The 19,167-nt window shown below is 44.1% G+C and overlaps 1 protein-coding gene across 1 annotated transcript; it reads right to left on the bottom strand.

Moving 5' to 3' along the window:
• Window positions 1–2,956: 2,956 nt before the first annotated feature.
• trmt6 (tRNA methyltransferase 6 non-catalytic subunit) lies at window positions 2,957–16,618 on the bottom strand. Its single transcript, XM_042333511.1, has 11 exons — window positions 16,403–16,618; window positions 15,619–15,749; window positions 14,057–14,166; window positions 13,846–13,937; window positions 13,302–13,385; window positions 12,095–12,219; window positions 10,373–10,731; window positions 6,274–6,359; window positions 5,270–5,372; window positions 5,097–5,183; window positions 2,957–3,698 (listed from the first exon to the last, which is right to left on the bottom strand). Exons 2-11 carry the CDS (start codon window positions 15,635–15,637, stop codon window positions 3,525–3,527), a joined length of 1,239 nt encoding a protein of 412 aa, XP_042189445.1. The 5' UTR covers window positions 15,638–15,749; window positions 16,403–16,618; the 3' UTR covers window positions 2,957–3,524.
• Window positions 16,619–19,167: the final 2,549 nt, after the last annotated feature.

Here is a 19,167-nt window from a genome sequence, read left to right as displayed (position 1 = left end):
ATTACATTTATAGAGCGCCTTTCACGTCGGAAGGACATCCCAAAACGCTGAATAGTCAGGTGTCGGGACCCGAGCATGGGGGAGGGATGGTGTAGGGTTGAGGGAAGGCAGAGAGGTGGGAGGCCGACCAAAGGCACGATCGAAGAGAAGGTTCTTGAGACCAGCTTTGGCAAGGGAGGAAGCGAGGAGAAGGGACCGTGGGATGGAGTTCCAGAGTGTGGGGGCAGAAACCTGAAAGCCCGGCTACTGATGATAGGACGAGTTGGGCGGGAGACATGGAGCAGACCGGAGCCCGCTGAACTGAGGGAGCGGGCAGGTTGGTAGGGAGTCAGCAGGTCAGAGAGGTAGGAAGGGGAAAGGCCATAGCTGTCAAAAGTTAAAAGGACACCTCTGCAATGAGATGGTTCATTTTCAAAGAATCAATCTTGTTATGGTAATATTGGAGTCCTGTAGCTTAGTGGTTAGAACACTCGCCTTGCAAACGAGAGGACCTGGGTTCGAGTTGGACAAGTTTCCTTACTCCACACGCCTGTTTATCAAGCAGTAAATAGGAACCCAGTTGCAAGTCAAATGCCGGATCACTTTTCCGGGGTAATAATCTTTGGCTGCCGCATTTGTGCACAAAATATAGTCAATTCACTTTACAGCATAATCTGTGAAGCACTTTGAGACATCTTCAAGACGTGATAAGGCTCTATATCAAATGCAAGGATTATAATTATTATTGGCTTCATGTTTGGGAAATAGTAGGACATTCCATGATTATGATCAGAGAAGCTATTCAGAGTGAATTGATCCACTGTGATTATAATAGTAATAATCTTTGCAACTGATATAGCCTTTAACACGTTTTTGAGATATTGCGAAGCACTTCACAGGATTGACTGGAATTTGCTGTGCATATGTTTGGGTGGTTGGAGGTGGGCTTGGGTAATACTATGCAATCTAATTTAGCTTACTTAGCCTAGTCTGTGTTTACATCAATATAAATTTCTATTTTAATAATAATCCTTGCATTTGATACAGCGCTTTTCACATCGGGAGGATTTTGGTTAATATGTACGTTTTTGGTTACATATACTGTATATTTTATAAGGGCAAAATGGGCAATGTCATCAACCAAAATTATGTCCATACAATTTACATTAAAACAACTCCTTTCATGTTAGGACAACACCTCAAAGGGCTTATTATTATTATTATTATTGACAAAGGTGGGGACCCAAGCTGGGCAAAGAGACGAATGGTATGGGAGGGGAAAGATGAGTGAAAACAGGCAAAGAGGTATGTTTTGAGATGTGCCTTGAACGAGGAGACGGAGGGAGTTAGAGGGACTCAGGGCTGGTGGGGAGCAGAACAGCACCACAGAGAGGTTTGACTGATTCCTGACATTTTACATGACAGGTGATATATACAAGCTAGTTGGTATATCACCTGTCAGGGCAAAACCTTGGGCAAGTTTCTTTAACTCCACATGCCTGATAATAATCCCTCAAGAAAAAAACAATAATAAAATTGTTCACTTCAGTGCACGACTGTTTGTGGGACACTGCTGTGCGTAATTGGTTGCCACGTTTCACCCACAAAATATACAATCAATTCACTTTACAGTAATATTCTGTGAAGCACTTTGAGATGTCTCAAAGACTTGAAAAGCACGATATTAAATGCAAGGATTATTATTATTTTTTATTTTGGTGGTGGTAGTAGAAAAAGCGAGCCAAAATGGGTCAGCTTGGCAGAACTTCCATCTGTGCATGAGAAGGTTGGTCCAGGTCAACAATTCTCCCAATTAATTCAGCTAACACTCTAAATGGGAACTTATAGTTGCAAATGCATTGACCTTCAATTCATTTTGGTTACGAGGAAACCAATACGCTTAAGTTTTCAAACTAGACAGTAACTTGCATGAATCTTTTCCTGCGGAATGCTCTCTCCCTAGAAATATGCAGCCTACTTATCTAATTTCAGAAAGTATTATATAATAATAATCCTTGCATTTGATATAGTGCTTTTCACATCTTCTCGACGTCTCAAAGCGCTTCACAGAATACTGTAAAGTGAATTGACCGTATATTTGTGGGCGAAATGCAGCAGCCAATTGCGCACAGCAGTGTCCCACAAACAGTCATGGACTGAAAATGACCAATTTTTTTTTTTTTTTGAGGGATTATTATTAGGCGTGTGGAGTAAGGAAACTTGCCCAAGGTTTCGCCCTGCCTGGAATTGAACCCAGGTGTCTCGCTTGCAAGGTGAGTGCTCTAACCACTGAGTTACAGGACTCCACTTAGGCAGAGATTGGCAAGATCCAAGGCTTGGGGACCTCAGAGTACATTGGGGTAACTACTGGAGTTTAACCAGCTAACAACACATAGCTTGCCATTGAAAGTATTGTCCAGCAAGCTTCCTACTGCTTGTTTAGCTGAAAACCCTATTGGTTAGAGCTTTGGTTTGTAGTATTTATAGACGTAGGATGGGAGGAATCCCTGTTCTCAGTGTGACACCGCCTGTCCCTTCAAGTTCTGCCAGATTGGCTGGTTTGTCCTGGAATACTGCACACCCACCTAGCTCCAGAACGGGACTATTGAGACCCTAACAAGGGGGTTAACTGGATTCCAACATCCTGTTGCAAAACACGTCACCTTAGAGCCCGCTCAGCTCTATAGATAGTGAAGAGGAAACATGTAAAAAAAAAAAAAAAAAAAAAAAAAAAAAAAAAAAAAAAAAAAAGAATGAGAAACAGTGTTAAAGAACGAATGAGCATGCATAATTCACTACCTATCAGACATTGTTTAAGAGAAGGAGATAGAGAGGATTAAGTGAGAAGTATGTTCATAACATTACTGCTTTCATAAAAATTAATACTTGGAAAAAAAAAAAAAAAAAAAAAAAAAAAAAGACTGATAATACTAAAGTAATTAACAACAAATTAAAAAACAATACAAAAAAGAAAAAAAAAAAAAAAAAAAAAAAAATGATAATTATACAAATATTCAAATTAATCGAAGAGTGTTTCTAAATAAAGCAGCAGCTAAAACACTTTGCACGATCAGCACCTTCATCCTCCAACGCTGGCAGGCTGCTAGGAAGGTGCCATCACCGAGAGCTCCATTACCACAGCAAGCCTCAAACCCTTGTGCTGGATTCCAACATTTCTTCATTCGCTCGCCCCTCTTCCGCCTCACCCCCCAAAGAATTGTATCGCGCAAAACACAGTCGCATCACTTTATAGTAAATCCTGCAAAACTCTTAGATGTCTCAACGACGTAATAAGGCGTTGTATCAAATGCAAGGATTATTATTATATTTTGCATTGAAAGAACTGGCCCTAGCTTCTCTTCGCTGATCTGAATCACTGAAACCTTAAAGGCCTGTTCACTTTAAGCAGAATAGTACAGCGTACTAAAACAAAATCATACATGTAGTTTATAAAAAGAAAGTCTTGTAGTTTGAACTTTATAGTTATAAGTTCTGATAACAAGAGCAATCCCAGGAATAGCAAGAGGTAGTACACGTGTAGAAAACTAGCTTTTGTTTTCCTCCACTTTCTGCCTTTTAGCCACAGGTTCATCGGCTTTCTGTGGCTCCGCAGTTCTGACAGCAGATTTCACTCTGTTCATGGCAACCGTGATACCGGTCAGGATGTAGCCTCCTCCCCCATTCATAGATAGCCTGGGGTGTGTTCGATTTGGCAAAATCTGATAAGCATTTGAAGGAGGAAGAAGAAGTAAATGTGAATCAACAGAAGAAATTTGTTTGGCCAGCCGAGTGTGTGACATGTGGAAACCCATCACCATGCTAAGGAGTATCCAAACCAGAGGACCATGCATACGCTACCTACATATGACAATTTCCCTGTATTGGAATGGAATGCACATTCTTTCCTTGGAGGGACCCACTCTCCCAATTCGAGAGATTATAAGATAGTCACACCACTTTGCAGTATATCCTGTGAAGTGCTTCGAGACTTTCCACAATATGATTCAGGGCTGTATAAAATGCAAGAATTAATATTATTGTTAGGCACAGGTTGTCAAAAGCCAAGGCTGGTTGCTTGGAGTTTAACCAGCTAAAACTGTATTGCTTGCAATTGAAAGCAAAGTCTCGTAAGGTATAAGGATTGAATAAGGAGGGGTTGTGGCTAACATGCAAATTTAAGATACATTGATAAGGGATAAACAACTCTCATCATATTGCCTCTCAACTTCTGTCTAATTATGATCTCTGTCTTTATTTTTGCATTGCTGTGTCATATTTGGGAAATTCTGTTTGTGGAATACTACTTGTTGAATAAAGAATAATGTTTTATAACCATGATATTCTTAAATAATAATAATCCTTGCATTTGATATGGCGCCTTTCACGTCTTCTAGACGTCTCAAAGCGCTTCACAGAATAGACTGTAAAGTGAATTGACTGTATATGGAGTCCTGTAGCTCAGTGGTTAGAGCACTCGCTTTGCAAGCAAGAGACCCGAGTTCAATTCCAGGCAGGGCAAAACCTTGGGCAAGTTTCCTTACTCCACACAGAGCCTAATAATAATCCCTCCAAAACAATAATAAAAATTGGTCATTTTCAATTTACGATTGTTTTTGGGACATTGCTGTGCGCAATTGGCTGTCGCGTTCGCCCACAAATATACAGTCAATTCACTTTATAGTGTGTTCTGTGAAGCGCTTTGGGACGTCCTCCCGACGTGAAAAGCGCTATATCAAATGCAAGGATCATTATTATTATTATATTTGTGGGCGAAATGCAGCAGTGTCCCACAAACAGTCATGGATTGAAATGATCAATTTTTTTTTTGAGGGATTATTATCAAACATGTGGAGTAAGGAAACTTGCCCAAGGTTTCACCCTGCCGGGAATCGAACCCAGGTCTCTCGCTTGCAAAGCGAGTGCTTAGCCATGGTGATGGGTTTCTACATGCATCAGACACCTGTCTAACCAAAAAATAAACAAAGTCCTGAATATAACTAACATTCTGACAAAGTACTAAGACATTAAATACCTGGAAATTTTGATCTTAAGGGCACTGAAAATGTATTCCAGCAATCTGCTTTCCGATGAGTCTATAGAATTTGCTGAAATCTTACCTGATAATGTCTCAGCCAGGTTTCAGACAACTTCAGATTAACAACTCCACCTCTTTCTCGTAGATTTGTATAACATACAACTAAAGGCTAAAGAGAAAAGAAAACATTAATAAACAGAATTATATTTTCAAATGAATGCGTAGTCTTGAGCCAAATTTAACATTGATTTTTACCTCTCTGTATTGGCAGTAGACAACAAAAGGTCTAGATGGGGCCACAAACTCCAAGAGAGAAAGTAGTAAGGGATTCGGATAAAGACGACTTGCTATAATTAACCTGTGGTGAAAGAAATACACACATTTTTTATCATCATTAACAACAACAACAAAATTACATTTGTAAAGCACCCAAGGCGCTGATTATTTCACGCAGGTAACGGTCAACTGCTTTAATATTGACCGTGAAACCTTAAATATACAAAATAAAACGACAGAAATAAGATTGAAAGTTTGTGGTGGAATAATAATAACAATTCTTGCACTAGATATAGCGTTCCATTATATCTTTGAGACATCTCACAATGCAACAGAATATATTGTAAAGTGAAATGACTGTATATTTTGTGGGCAAAACGCAGCAGCCAATCATGCATAGCAATGTCCCACAAACAGTCGTGGGCTGAGTGACCAAATTATGTCATGTTTGATAAATAAGTTTGGTTTGCGGCGTGAAATATAACCAAATACATCTCATAGACTCAACATAAGCCGATATGTACTGTAATGGAATGCCTTAGACCTGCTGCCTGTTTCATATCACTATCATGTTTCAATTTGTTCCAATGGGATAAACTACCGGGAAATTGAGATACAAAAGGAGAGAATCACACAGTGAACAAATGCATGGGTGGGGGAGTGGGGCTGGAATAGGGACAGAGAGTGGGATAGAGCCAGGAAATGAGGGAGTGATAGGCAGAAAGAGGCACAGAGACAAATAGGAGAAACTCGCGCACAAACACACTTGTGCTCACTGCCAACATCTGACTCGTACAGATGTTTGTTCATAGATAAGACCTACTGCTCGGCTGGGACAAGCTGTTTGTCTAGTTAAATAAATACTTGCGTCAAAATAGTGAAGCATATGGAGCAAAAGTAGAGTAATGGGTGAGGGAGCTAGTATTTAAACACAGGTACAACATGCAAGTGAACTTCATCATTCTGCAATGAAAACATTTTACCCATCTGCATTCCTCTCTTGCAACACAGCAGCAGCAGCCTGTAGCCTCTTCAGACGATCTTCCTGCTTCTTATTTCTTTCTTCAACCTACCAAGAAACATTTGTCACCAAAAATGGGAATTCAGTTTGCACAGAAGAACACATGTACATCTCAGCCTGAAGCCTGGACTGTGCTGAATAGGCGAAGGGTTGATGAGAGAGTGGACTCGTTTTAATTTTTTTTCAAAAATCTGGAAAACGTATTCTAATAATAATTCTTGCATTTGATACAGCACTTATCACTCTGTTAAGATGTTTCAAAGCACTTCACAGGATATACTGTGAACTGCAGTGACTGTGTATCTTGCAGTAGAATGCAGCCATTGATTTGCACACAGCCACAAATAGCTATTAAGTGAGTGACAAATTTTATTTGGGGGATTGTCGGTCAGGACACTGTGAAAGAGAAACTCCTTTTTATCAAATAGTGCCATGGAATTTTCAGCGACAGGCAGACGGCACCTCGGTTTAATATTAAATTGATGGTGTAGTGCAGGCCAGGAGCTCGCTGGCTTCAATCCCAGAACTTGTTCAGTGTGCTGTTTTTAAGTGGGGAGGTTAAAATTTAGTTTGGCTTTCCCAGAATTAGGGAGACACCCAGTCTGGCTGCCTGTTGCTCATCCCTCTGTAACACCATCTACTGGCAGTATATGTGAAATTTAAACAAATCTGAAAATACAAATCAATATACAGGATTTGAACCCCATAGTGTACTGGTTAGCGCCCTCGCCTTGCAAGCAAGAGCACCCAGGTTTGATTCCCGGGCAGAGCAAAACCTTAGGTAAGTTTCCTTATTCCTCACATCTGTTTATCTAGTAGTAAGTAGGAACCCGGTTGTTAGTCGATTGGCAGATTGCTTTCCAGGGGGAATTAATCCCGACAAAAAAATTGGTCATTCAATCCATGACTGTTTGTGGGATACGGCTGTATCCAATTAGCTGCCGCATTTCGCCCACAAAATATAGTGAATCCACTTTACAACATATTCTGTGAAGCACTTTGAAACATCTATGACAACGTGATAAGGTGCTTTATATAATACAAGAATTATTATTGAACAGTATGTATTCTCCTGTAGGAAGGAACTAACAATGCGGTTGAGTACAAACCACTAAATAAAATGTGACACAAATGGGTTTAGTTGGAAGTAGGAGGGAGCAACTAAAATAGGGTATGAAGCAACAACAACTATATTTCATTTATAGAGCGCCTTTCACGTCGGGAGGACGTCCCAAGGCCCTGGACAGTTGGGTCAGGACCCGAGCAGGGGGGACATGGTCAGGGTGAGGGGAGGGAAGGGAGGGAGCGAGGAGGGGGAAATGGTCAGGGTGAGGGGAGGGAAGGGAGGGAGCGAGAAGGGGGTAGAGAGTCGAGAGGGGAGCTGAAGGCTCGGTCGAAGAGAAAGGTCTTGAGACCGGCCTTGAAGGAGGAAAGGGAGGAAGCGGCGAAGGCACTGGGGGATAGAGTTCCAGAGCCTCGGGGCTGAGAGGCTGAAGGCCCGGCCACCGACGGTAGGGTGGTTGGGGCGGTGGATGTGGAGCAGACCGGAGCCAGAGGAACGGAGGGTACAGGCAGGTAAGTAGGGGGATAGTAGGTCGGAGAGGACTGTTAGTGGTTTGTACTCACTATTTCCTGATATCTCACTCCTTGCTGTTTTACCCAGTTCCACCACCCACAGGATTTACCCGATACAAAACTCGACTGTTCTAATCCTGAACCACACCAATCTCCACACATCCATCACCCCAATCCTCGTATCTGAACCAAACCTCACTCTCAGCAAATCCCTTCACACCCCAGCACCTCCCTACTGTTAGATTATAGAAGTTGTAGTCTAATAATAATGAAACATTAAACAAATGCAAAATGGAGAAAATACTGACAGCCATGGGATAGGACACATCTGGTTTTCTGTTTCTGAAGGAATAACAAGACAGCCTTGGAAAAGGGCAGGGGGTCACCACTGTATCAGTAAATAACAACAAACCCACAGAGGTAACGGTCCAAGGTACCAGTCGACACAGGATCTCAGCTTAGCATTAAATCTCTAGATTCTGACAGGGCCTGCCAAGCGACAGAAGGCAATCCTCAAGAACAGCAAACTAACGAGCGAGTTGTTTAAATTGGAGGACTTTGGTACCATCCTGGGATACTGATACGAGATAACCATTCACTTAAAAGGAATGGACTAATGATCCCACATAATAAAATAACAAACACCAGATACAGCTCTAAACTGATCCACACCTATCTTGGACAGGACAAAGGGACAACCTCGTGGAGACTCAGTCAGGCACCAAGCCAAATGATTCATTAACCTGAGTACGTGACAGTATCAGAAGTGGGTAGAGGGGCCCTAGGAAAAGGCCACTTGGAAAAAGAGTATAACTATCCCACCTCTAGGTAAGAACAGTTAGAAGAACAGGAAGGCGAGAAAGAGAGAGAAAAAGAGAGAAAGAGAGAGAGCCCAGTGTGGAGAGTTCCCTTTAAGGAGTACAAGGAAGGTGTTCCGTGACTGCCTACAAAGACTGGTAGTATAATTTGTTAGATATTTGTAGTATACTTGTTAATGCATGTTGTGCTCACTCTGTTCATAATAAACCTTGCTACACCATATTTGAATTGTCGAGTCATATTTCGAATTACGGGATCGGAAATCCCAACACTACCTCTCTGACCGGCTCGTACCACCAGTCCTCTTATCCACCTGTTTCACTCAGCTCAGCTAGCACAGGCCTGCTGTGTGTGTCCCGACTCCTCTGAGCCACCATCGCTTTCAGCCACTACGCTCCTAATCTTTGGAATTCTTTCCTTCCATTCCTCTGACTTGCCGGCTCTTTATCGATCTTTAAATCCCACCTGAAATCCTAGCTCTTCGACCAAGCCTATGGACACCCTCTTGCTCAGCATCCAACCACACCACTGTATAGGTCACTGAGTCGTTAACCTACATGAAGAGAGCTATCTAAATGCATGTTGTTCTTGTACGACTGCAATAGTCTGAGGTAGTAACAGATGACTGACTTTAAAGCTTATTCCAAGTGTAAGATGTCAACAGGCAATATAGACTGCTTTTTTTCCAGTCTGAAATCTTCCAGAAAAGTCTATAGCAATTAAGTGTCCACTAGTGAACAAGGAGAATTAATCACTCACACTAGTGGCTCTTCAGCCAATCTTATTCAAATACCAGGATATAAGCTGTATATATTAGAATTTTAACACTTCCAACTGCAACTTAAATTCATGTAGTCCTTTTTTTTAAATAATCAGGCGGACATCTCAAAGAGCTCGACACTGGTGATAAATGGGGCACCTGAACTGGGGCTGGGAGCCGTGGGAGTGGGGGGGGGAATAGGTAACCAAAAGCGCAGTCAAAAGAGATGGGTCTTGAGATGGAGCTTGAATGAGACAATAATAATAAACCTTGCATTTGATATAGTGCTTTATCACTTCAGTGACATGTCTCAAAGTACTTCAGAATATATTGTAAAGTAAATTAACTCTGTATTTGTGGGATAAATGTGGCATCCAATCATGCACAGCAGTGTCCCACAAACAGCTGTGGATTGAGGGACCAAATTATTATTATAATTTTTTAAAGAAATTATTACCCCACAGAAAGCGATCCACCAATCAACAACTGGGTTCCTATTTACTGCTAGGTAAAAAGAGATGTGTGGAGTAGGGAAACTTGCCTAAAGTTTCACCCTGCCCGGGAATCAAACCTGGATCCTCTCACTTGCGAGGCGAGCGTGTTAACCACTATGCTACAGGACTCCAACTGGCCTCATCATACTGGTTTAAGGGAGAGGAAATTCAGCCAAAATTCCTGCCCCGAATGCCATCTAGAAACAATGCTGAAGCGTAAGCCTGACCGATTGTTGGGTGAAACAAAGATGAGGCTCAGCTGTGATGTCTTGATGCCGACATTCAGTGTTGAGGTGAACACGTCCTTGGGTGAGGTAATCGAGGGCTTCAGCTTCTGTGGAACCACATGTTAGCAGAAAGAAAACGGAAACAGGAGAGGAGGGCAGAATACAAAAAGTAGCCGTTGTTCTTACATTGGATTTCCTGCATGGATTTCTCTCTTTGTTTTCTGTTTCATCACAAGTTACATCCATGGTCTCATATTCCACGCTTTGGTTGTCATCCATTTTATTGCCATCACCAATCTCCCTTGTACCTTGGCTTGTGCTCTTAGGGCTCCCATGAGCAGATCCATTGCCTTTTTCCACCCTGGCTTCAGTTAGATTTTGTGAAGCTTCTTTCTCGGCTGAGAACGTTTCGGAGAGAAGACTGCTCAGCTTGTTGATAGGAAAATCGTACAGATGATCATAAAATAATTTTGGAAAACCAAAGTTGTCTGTTGCTGTTCTGGCAGGCATGTTGCCTGGGTACATGTGAACAACAGATCCAAAACCTGCAGAAGATGTTTACATCCATTATATGCAGAACAATAAACTGCTAAAACTATTAGTTGGTAGCTGACTTGAGTCAGAAAGTTATGGGTTCATCTCCCACGTTGGTCTCTCCAGCTCCACCATACACAAAATTCAATACTCCGGCACTCAGATACTCACCTGCACAAAACTCCGTACCCAGTCACACCAGTCCTTGCCAGGCTCCACTGGCTCCCAATTACCAAACGGATCGATTTCAAGATCCTCTCACTCATTTTCAAATCCTTTCATGCCCTCGCACCTCCTACTTATCAAGTTGCTCCACCACTGGTAGCCGTGCTTTTAGCTACTACGCCCTGAAACTCTGGAAGATTAGCAGCTGCTAGGACTGTAATTTTCCAGAATTCTGTGGGAAATAAAATTGTGCCCTATTGAGTGGCAAATGTGACATCCTTTTTCAAAAAGATCAGGATGAGCATTATAGGTTACTTTTGCTTCAGTCAGGTGATGACTGAACTATTCCATGTCTCCATGGAGTCATGGCCTACTCCATGTCTCCTGTCCTACCATCGGTGGCCGGGCTTTCAGCCTCTCTGCCCCCACACTCTGGAACTCCATCCCACGGTCCCTTCACCTCGCTTCTTCCCTCACATCCTTCAAGGCCGGTCTCAAGACCCTTCTCTTCGACCGTGCCTTTGGTCTCCCTCCCACCTCTCTGCCTTCCCTCATCCCTACACCATCCCTCCCCCATGCTCGGGCCCCGACAGCTGACTATTCAGCGCTTTGGGACATCCTCCCGACGTGAAAGGCACTCTATAAATGTAATTTTGTTGTTGTAGTAATAGTAAACGTTACCTATGTTCCTCCCCTGATTCAAGCTCCCCCTCCAACCCCCCCCCCCCCACCACACCTTTGGTGATTTTCCCCTCCTCATCCCCCTCGGGTCCCACCCTCAGTTTGGCTACCCAGCCAGGATTATCAACCGCATCGAAATATCACTCAACCGCGTCGCAACATCCTCTTGACATGAAAGGCACTGTAAATTTGCATTGTAATGTGTTCGCCCACAAATACACAGTCGTTACACTTTTGAGTGCTTTGAGACGCTTCAACAAATGTGATAAGGCTGTCTCATGAGGACGAGAGCCGTCCAGTCCTGTGAACAGGGAGGAAACCTGACTGGAGGGGCTCGATCAGGGAGTGGAGTGGCAGCAACACGTCTCAGGACTTTGGGGTAAGAAAGGTAAGGTCACAGTTAGTGTAGTGTATAGTTATTAGGTTAGAGTGTGTGGAAGGAATCTTTCAGAAGTTGGAGGGCTTGGCTAGATGGCCAAGGTTTGTTTCTGCCCGAAACGGTTAGCATGCACTGTTAGGTTTCACTACCTCCCAATCGCTCCATTACAGCTCCTAGAACTAGTCCAGCACAGGTTTCTGCCACGATGACTTTACAACCAGCATGGATATTCCCCAGAGACAGCATCTGAGCCAATGTGTCATATCGTAAAAAGCTGGAAAAGAAAGATCAGTTCATTGGGTTTAGTACAGCAGTTCTACCTCTATACGTCACTTTGGGTTCTTCTAAATGTTAAACAATTTAAAGTGCCTGGATTTAAAGTGCACAGTATAAATGTAGACGTGTTCCCACTCTGTCCACCTTAAAACTTTAATGTGCAGAATGATCAGTGTATGCCATCTCTATGTGGAAATGTTCCTGTGTCTGGAACAGAATGTGCACTTTCCTCCCTAGAGGGATGTATGCTGTTTACCTAATCCCAGAGTGTATTAGCTGCAGTTTGGAGAGACAGCCAAGGCTTGGGGACCCCCAGAGTTGCACCTACTGCTGGAGCTAAAACCATTGATAGCACCATCACCTGCTGCTTGTCTGACTAGGACCACCCTACCTATTAGGACTTAGTCTTCCTCCATTAACATTATTATAAGAAGAATCCTTGCTCCAAGTGACTAGTCTGCCCCTCCAAGTCCTTTGACAAGCCAATCTGGCTGGTCTGTCATCAGACCTGATTCAGAAACCAGATTACCAGTCTGGTATCAACCTGAGTCAGTTGGTACCACTTCTATCTGACTTAGCTCTAATATAAAGATTACTTATGCTTCTTTTGGATCCCTCTACCAAAGGAAAGAGACGTCCCCAATTGAGCTTGCTCGTTCTCTTCAGCATTTTTAGCATCACAATCAGATCTCGGCTTAACCTTCTCAGCTTCAGAAAATAAAACCCAATTTCCCCAGCCTCTGAGAGGAGCTTCATACAAAGAGATTTTTCAAAATAAGTTATTTGGTTAAAGGAGCCCCTAGGCTCTGGAACTCTATCCCCCAGTGCCTTCGCCTTGCTTCATCCCTTCCCTCCTTCAAGGCCGGTCTCAAGACTCTTCTCTTTGATCGTGCCTTCAGCTCCCCTCTCAACTCTCTACCCCCTCCTCGCTCCCCTCCCCTCACCCTAACCATTTCCTCCCTGCTCGGGTCCTGACTTAACTGTACAGCGCCTTGGGACGTCCTCCCGACGTGAAAGGCGCTCTATAAATGGAATCTTGTTGTTGTTGTAATTATTATAAAGGGCAATAACGTTGCTTACCAGATCTTGCCAGGTTCTCGTGAATGATACATCATGGCCATTATACGAGCCGTGGGCTTCAAGATAGTTATAATTGCCTCGTATCTGTCAGCAAAGGTTGCTTGAGTTAGACGTTTCAAAAAATTAACCCACAAAATATACTGTCAATTCATTTTACAGCATATTCTGTGAAGCGCTTAGAGACTTCTCAATGGCACGATAAGGCACTATCTCAAATGCAAGGATTATTGTTATTATATTTCACTGAAAATGTAACTGCTAGAATTTATCATTTCAGACTCCAAATGTTAATAGTTACAAAATATTTCTTTAGATGGTAGGTACAGAAGCAAGTCATGTTTCCACTGCAGGTGTAACCGATATGGATGATGTACTCCCCCCACACACCCAATCTCAGGTTCCCTCCTCTCTGTAAAGCACTTTGATATTCTACTACCTACAAGTGCAAATCATTTTTGTTGCCATTACACATTATATTGACTCCAGTGAAGTGTTTTGAGAGGAAAAGCTACCAGTATACCTTGGGGGGGGAAATAAAACTTACTTTTTCTTTTTCTTCTGGATATATTTTTCTTGTGCAAATCCAGTTTTGTCTCTGAATGTTGTGCTGTTTTCTATCAGATGCTGAACAATGTCCTGCGGAGAGGGGAGGGTGCAAATGCTTAGATTCATTCTTCAGTATTGCAATTTTTTGTAGAAAACACAATGTGCCAATGCAAGGCATATTTCCCGGCTAATATCAAAAGTCTCTCTACCTGTCCCTTCAGGCCTTGCTCTTTAAGTGCCTCAATGTCATCTCTGCTGAGCTTCTGGGACTTTCCATCATCAACTATGTTCCGATTATCAATACCGGCCTTGTTCATTTCTGGAACAAACACACTTCCTTCAAGATTTTTAAAAATAAATTACAATTCTTTGTTAAAATAGTTAAATGCATTGAGTTCACTCATATTACAATACAATATCAATTTATACATCAGTTTTCATGTTAGGAGGACGTCCCAAGGTGCTGGACTGTCCAGGGTTTGTACCTGAACTGGCGACAGGGAGGGAAAGATGGCTGAAAACAAGGCCAGCAAGGAGGAAGATCTTGAGGAGTACATTGAAAGAGATGAGGAAAAGGCCAATCGAAGGGAATCCAGGATGGAGTTCCAGAGAGTGGGGCAGAACGCCCAACAGCCCCTTCATACTCAATCCTCTTCATACATTGGTTTGAAAGGAAACAAAATTGTATATTAAGAGGTCATTAAAAGGCATATGGGGAAAAAGCAGAAAATGGGCATTGGAGTTAATTTCAGTGGAGAAATAATGATCTTGCATTTGACGCAGCACCATATCGGTTCCTTGAAGATTTTTGAAAATAGATTACAAATCTTTGTTAAAATAGTTAAATGCATAAAAATAGTGCATAAATTTGTTAAAATAGTTAAATGCAGCCATCTTTCCCTCCCTGTTGCAAGTTCAGGTACAAACCCTGGATAGTCCAACGATTTGAGTCCTCCTAACATGAAAGCTGATATATAAATTGATATTGTATTGTAATATGAGTCAACTCGATATAATTAACTATTTTAAGATCTTTAAACATAGATTACAAGTCTTTGTTAAAATAGTTAAATGTTGAATGTCAAACGCAAGATCATTACTGGTTTCTGTGCTGTAATGTGCAGGTAAAGCAAGGTGCATCTTGTAGCTAGAAGGAATGATAGAGGGTTTCAAATATGAAAGCATGAGAAATTCTGAAAGCATCATATCTCTACCACAGATGGGTTGAAAGGCTTCCTACAATGCTATAATTGACTGTAAAATTAATCACAAAAATAATTAAAGGGAGGTTTGAAAAAGTTCTTTACACAACTGTGTGGAGCATGGCATTTTCTGCCACAAAAGTTGTTGAAGTAGATTAGAACCCTGAATTCTTTTTAAAAGGGATTTAGATGTCAGCGTGCCTCAGCTCTGAGTCATGTTATGAGTTCAAGCCTCATGACGGGACTTGAACGCATAGTCTTGGCTGACACTCTAATACAGTGCTGGTGGGAGCATTTTGGGACGCATCAACAAACCGATAAGGACCTATGTTAAATACAAGATATTATTTATTGTTATATTATTAGATGGGTGGTTGAAAGAGTATTAAGGGCAAGAGGAGTGAGCAAAACAGCTGCATTACACTAGAAAATCACTGATGTGGAGAGCATAGCAGATGTCATGGGTTGAATGTGCTGTAATGTGCAGGTAAAGCAAGGTGTACCTTGTAGCTAGAAGGAATGATAGAGGGTTTCCACTACAAGAGCATGAGAAATTCTGAAAACACTACCTTTTCCACTTTCCTCCATTTTTGCTTTAACTGGTTGAAGTACTCCTCCACTAGAAACTTCAAATGTGGCACCAAATCGCTGTCCAATCGCATTATCCAAGTAAAACCACTGTTTTTCAAAAATGATCTTTCTGCAAAGCAACAGTTTGCTCTATAACAAACAATCAGAAACCAACTTTGCCCCCATCATTCAAGAGTCTTACAAATAACATTATCAAACTATATCCTCAGATACTTTTGCAATTTTATTCTGATACATGTGAAAAATCATCACAGTTCTTAAGAGCATCCAAATCAGACTAAGCTTTATATATGCACACATATCTACCTACACATATCAAAATTTCTGTACCTGACATGGAATGCACTTGTGCCTGCAGTGACGCACTCTGTTTGTATAATTTAACCACTATGCTACAGGATACCACACAAAACCATTACGCTACAGATTTTAGGATTAGTGGGTACAGAAAAATTTACTTAGAAGGTAAATAAAACGTCTCCCTGGTGAGCAATACACTGAAGCCCCAATGGCAGTGCCATTCATTGGAAGGATAAGCCACAATGTCTATCTCAATACTGAACTTCCAATCTCAACCACAGCACATGGCAGACACCAACTCTTTCAAAGCAAGAGGTGGGGAAATAAAACAAGAAAACAAACTTTTACTTAAACAGCATCTTTCATATGGGAAACTGTCTCAAATTGTTTTATAAAAATGGAATGGAAACCAGAGCAACTGAAAGTCACTATGTCATCATGGCCGTTTTGTATCATTCTCACCTGTGTCAGAAAGACGTGCATTCAAGCCCAGTGTCAGGACTTGGAGCTCACCACCTATGCTGACACCTCAGTGTAGTGCTGAGGGAGAGCGCGATGCATTGTAAGGTGTTGTCCTCCAGATGAAACATTAAACCAAGGTCTCGTCTGCCCGTTCAAGTAGCCATTAAAGCACCTGTGGCGCTATTCGAAAAGAGGAGTTTCTCCCAGTGCCCTGGGAGAATTGATCATTCACTTCCTGGCTGTTTGTGAGACATTGCTGAGTGCAAACTGGTTGCTGTGTATGCCTATAAAATAGACAAGTCACTATAAAAAAAATCTTTGCATTTGATGTAGCGCCTTATCGCATTTTTGAGACGTCCCAAAGAGCTTCACAGAATATACTGTAAAGTGAATTGACTGCATATTTTGTAGGCGAAACGCGGCAGCCAATTGCGCACAGCAGTGTCCCACAAGCATTTGTTTATTGAGTGACCAATTGATTTTTGAAGGAATTATTACCCCTGGCAAAGCGATCCAGCAATCAACTAACAAGCAGGTTCCTGTTTACTTCCAGGTAAACAGAGGCGCGTGGAATAATGAAACTTGCCCAACGTTTCGCCCTGCTGGGAATCGAACCCAGGTCTCTCGCTTGCAAGGCGAGTGCTCTAATCACTGAGTTACAGGACTCAACAACACCTTACAGCCTATCTCTGTGAAGTGTTGAGACATTTTGACCACACATACAGGGAGTCCTGTAGCGTACTGGTTGGCGTGTTCGCCTCACAAACGAGAGGACCTGTGTTCCATTCCCGGACAGGGTGAAACCTTAGGCAAGTTTCCTTACTCCACAAGCCTCCATTTACCTGGTAAGTAGAAACTTAGTTGTTAGTCAATTGGTGGATTGCTTTCCGAGGGTAATAATCCCCGCGTGTGGGACACTGCTGTGTGCAATTGAGCTGCTGCATTTCTCCCACAAAATACAATCAATTTATTTTACATTATAATCTGAGAAGCGCTTTGAGCCGTCTCAACTTTGTGATAGCTCGCTATATCAAATGCTGGGATTATTATATTAATCTCTGCACCAAAATGTAAGGATTGGGGGTTCCTGATGGCAAAAAAATGAGGACTGTTTGGAACTAACCCTCAGCCACAGGTAAAGGCCAGACACATACTGTACCTCTTCCTTTTGGGGGGTCAGCCAGGTGTGTGACACATGCGAAAACCTATCCCCGCTGCTTAAGAGTATTCAAACCAAAGTGAGAATTCCATGCATCCCATCTACACGTGGTAATTCCGGAGACAGACTGTTGGAATCGAATGGGCACTCTCTCCCTGGAGGGACACATCCCGCTCACCTAATTCTGGAAAGTATTGGGCGCAGATTGGCAAGAGCCAAGGAGACCTCCCCAGAGTGTGCGCGGCAGTGCTGCTGGAGTCTGACCAGCTAACACCGCATTGTTTGCCATCGATGCCGTTGTTCGGCCCGCTTCCCGGCTGCCAGGTCCAGCCCGGGTCACCCCACCAGTCAGGGCTTCGGTTTGCAGGTTTAACAGGAGCTGAGTGAGTGGGGGCTGCCTCCCTGCCCCCAGTGACCGGTCTGCCCTTCCCGATCCTGCCGGTGAGCCAGGCCGGGCCAGGCCGGGCCGGGCCGGGCATCAGCAGTGCCCTGGGATACTGCGGACCCGCCTGGCCCAGGAACCGGACCAGAGGCCATCACAGAGGCCATCACAGAGGCCTGGCGACATTCCGCGATCCCGTGGCCAGACATGTCACCTCGGGGCCAGTTCAGCGTCCGCTTACCTCTTCCTCTGCACGTGCACCGCTTTGAACACCTCCCCTCTCTTCAGCACCACATGGTCTCCGTCCGCAATCACACGCGGGCCGGGCCCGGGCCCGGGTCTGGGCCGGGGTCTAGGCCCGGGCCCGGGGCCTCACTCGCCTCAGACATGCCGCTCGCCGGTCGGAAACCTCGGGAGAGGGTGAGGGACGGTGGTTAGGGGGTGGGGAAGCAGTCACTGTGGTCGGGGGGGGGAGGGGGGAGGGGCGGGGAAGCCGAGCCGAGAGCGAGTGAACGCAGGTCCAGGCGGTCGGGCTGTGAGAGCGGACTGTAAGCACCGCCCACAGTCCCGCCCTCCCCCCCACCCCCTTCCGCGCCTTGTGATTGGACCGCGGCTGCCGGAAGCAGCAGTGACGCGCCCAGCGCGAGCGGTGGCGGTTACTGGTCCGAATGCTTTTGAATTCACGGCGGCGCGAGGGAGAAGGAGAGAGAGAGAGAGAAAGAGAGCGGGAGAGAAGGCACCGCCCGTCAGAGAGAGCATAGAGACCGGGGGCCCGGGAATGTAGGGACCGGGGCACAGCGGGCAGAGAGAGACCAGGGCACAGCGGGCAGAGAGAGACCAGGGCACAGCGGGCAGAGAGAGACCAGGGCACAGCGGGCAGAGAGAGACCAGGGCACAGCGGGCAGAGAGAGACCAGGGCACAGCGGGCAGAGAGAGACCAGGGCACAGCGGGCAGAGAGAGACCAGGGCACAGCGGGCAGAGAGAGACCAGGGCACAGCGGGCAGAGAGAGACCAGGGCACAGCGGGCAGAGAGAGACCAGGGCACAGCGGGCAGAGAGAGACCAGGGCACAGCGGGCAGAGAGAGACCAGGGCACAGCGGGCAGAGAGAGACCAGGGCACAGCGGGCAGAGAGAGAGACCAGGGCACAGCGGGCAGAGAGAGACCAGGGCACAGCGGGCAGAGAGAGAGACCAGGGCACAGCGGGCAGAGAGAGACCAGGGCA

Source organism: Callorhinchus milii, unplaced genomic scaffold (genome assembly GCF_018977255.1).
Source record: "Callorhinchus milii isolate IMCB2004 unplaced genomic scaffold, IMCB_Cmil_1.0 Scaffold3, whole genome shotgun sequence".
Classification (NCBI taxonomy): domain Eukaryota; kingdom Metazoa; phylum Chordata; class Chondrichthyes; order Chimaeriformes; family Callorhinchidae; genus Callorhinchus; species Callorhinchus milii.
Note: the sequence above shows the minus strand (reverse complement) of the source record. Positions and strands in the feature narration are given on the sequence as shown.

Coding starts and splice junctions, on each gene's coding strand:
- trmt6 (XM_042333511.1), bottom strand. Junction 5,373..6,273: donor CAAGAGAGGAATGCAGATGG/GTAAAATGTTTT, acceptor CTTTCACCACAG/GTTAATTATAGCAAGTCGTC. Junction 3,699..5,096: donor CCTGGCTGAGACATTATCAG/GTAAGATTTCAG, acceptor AATGCTTATCAG/ATTTTGCCAAATCGAACACA.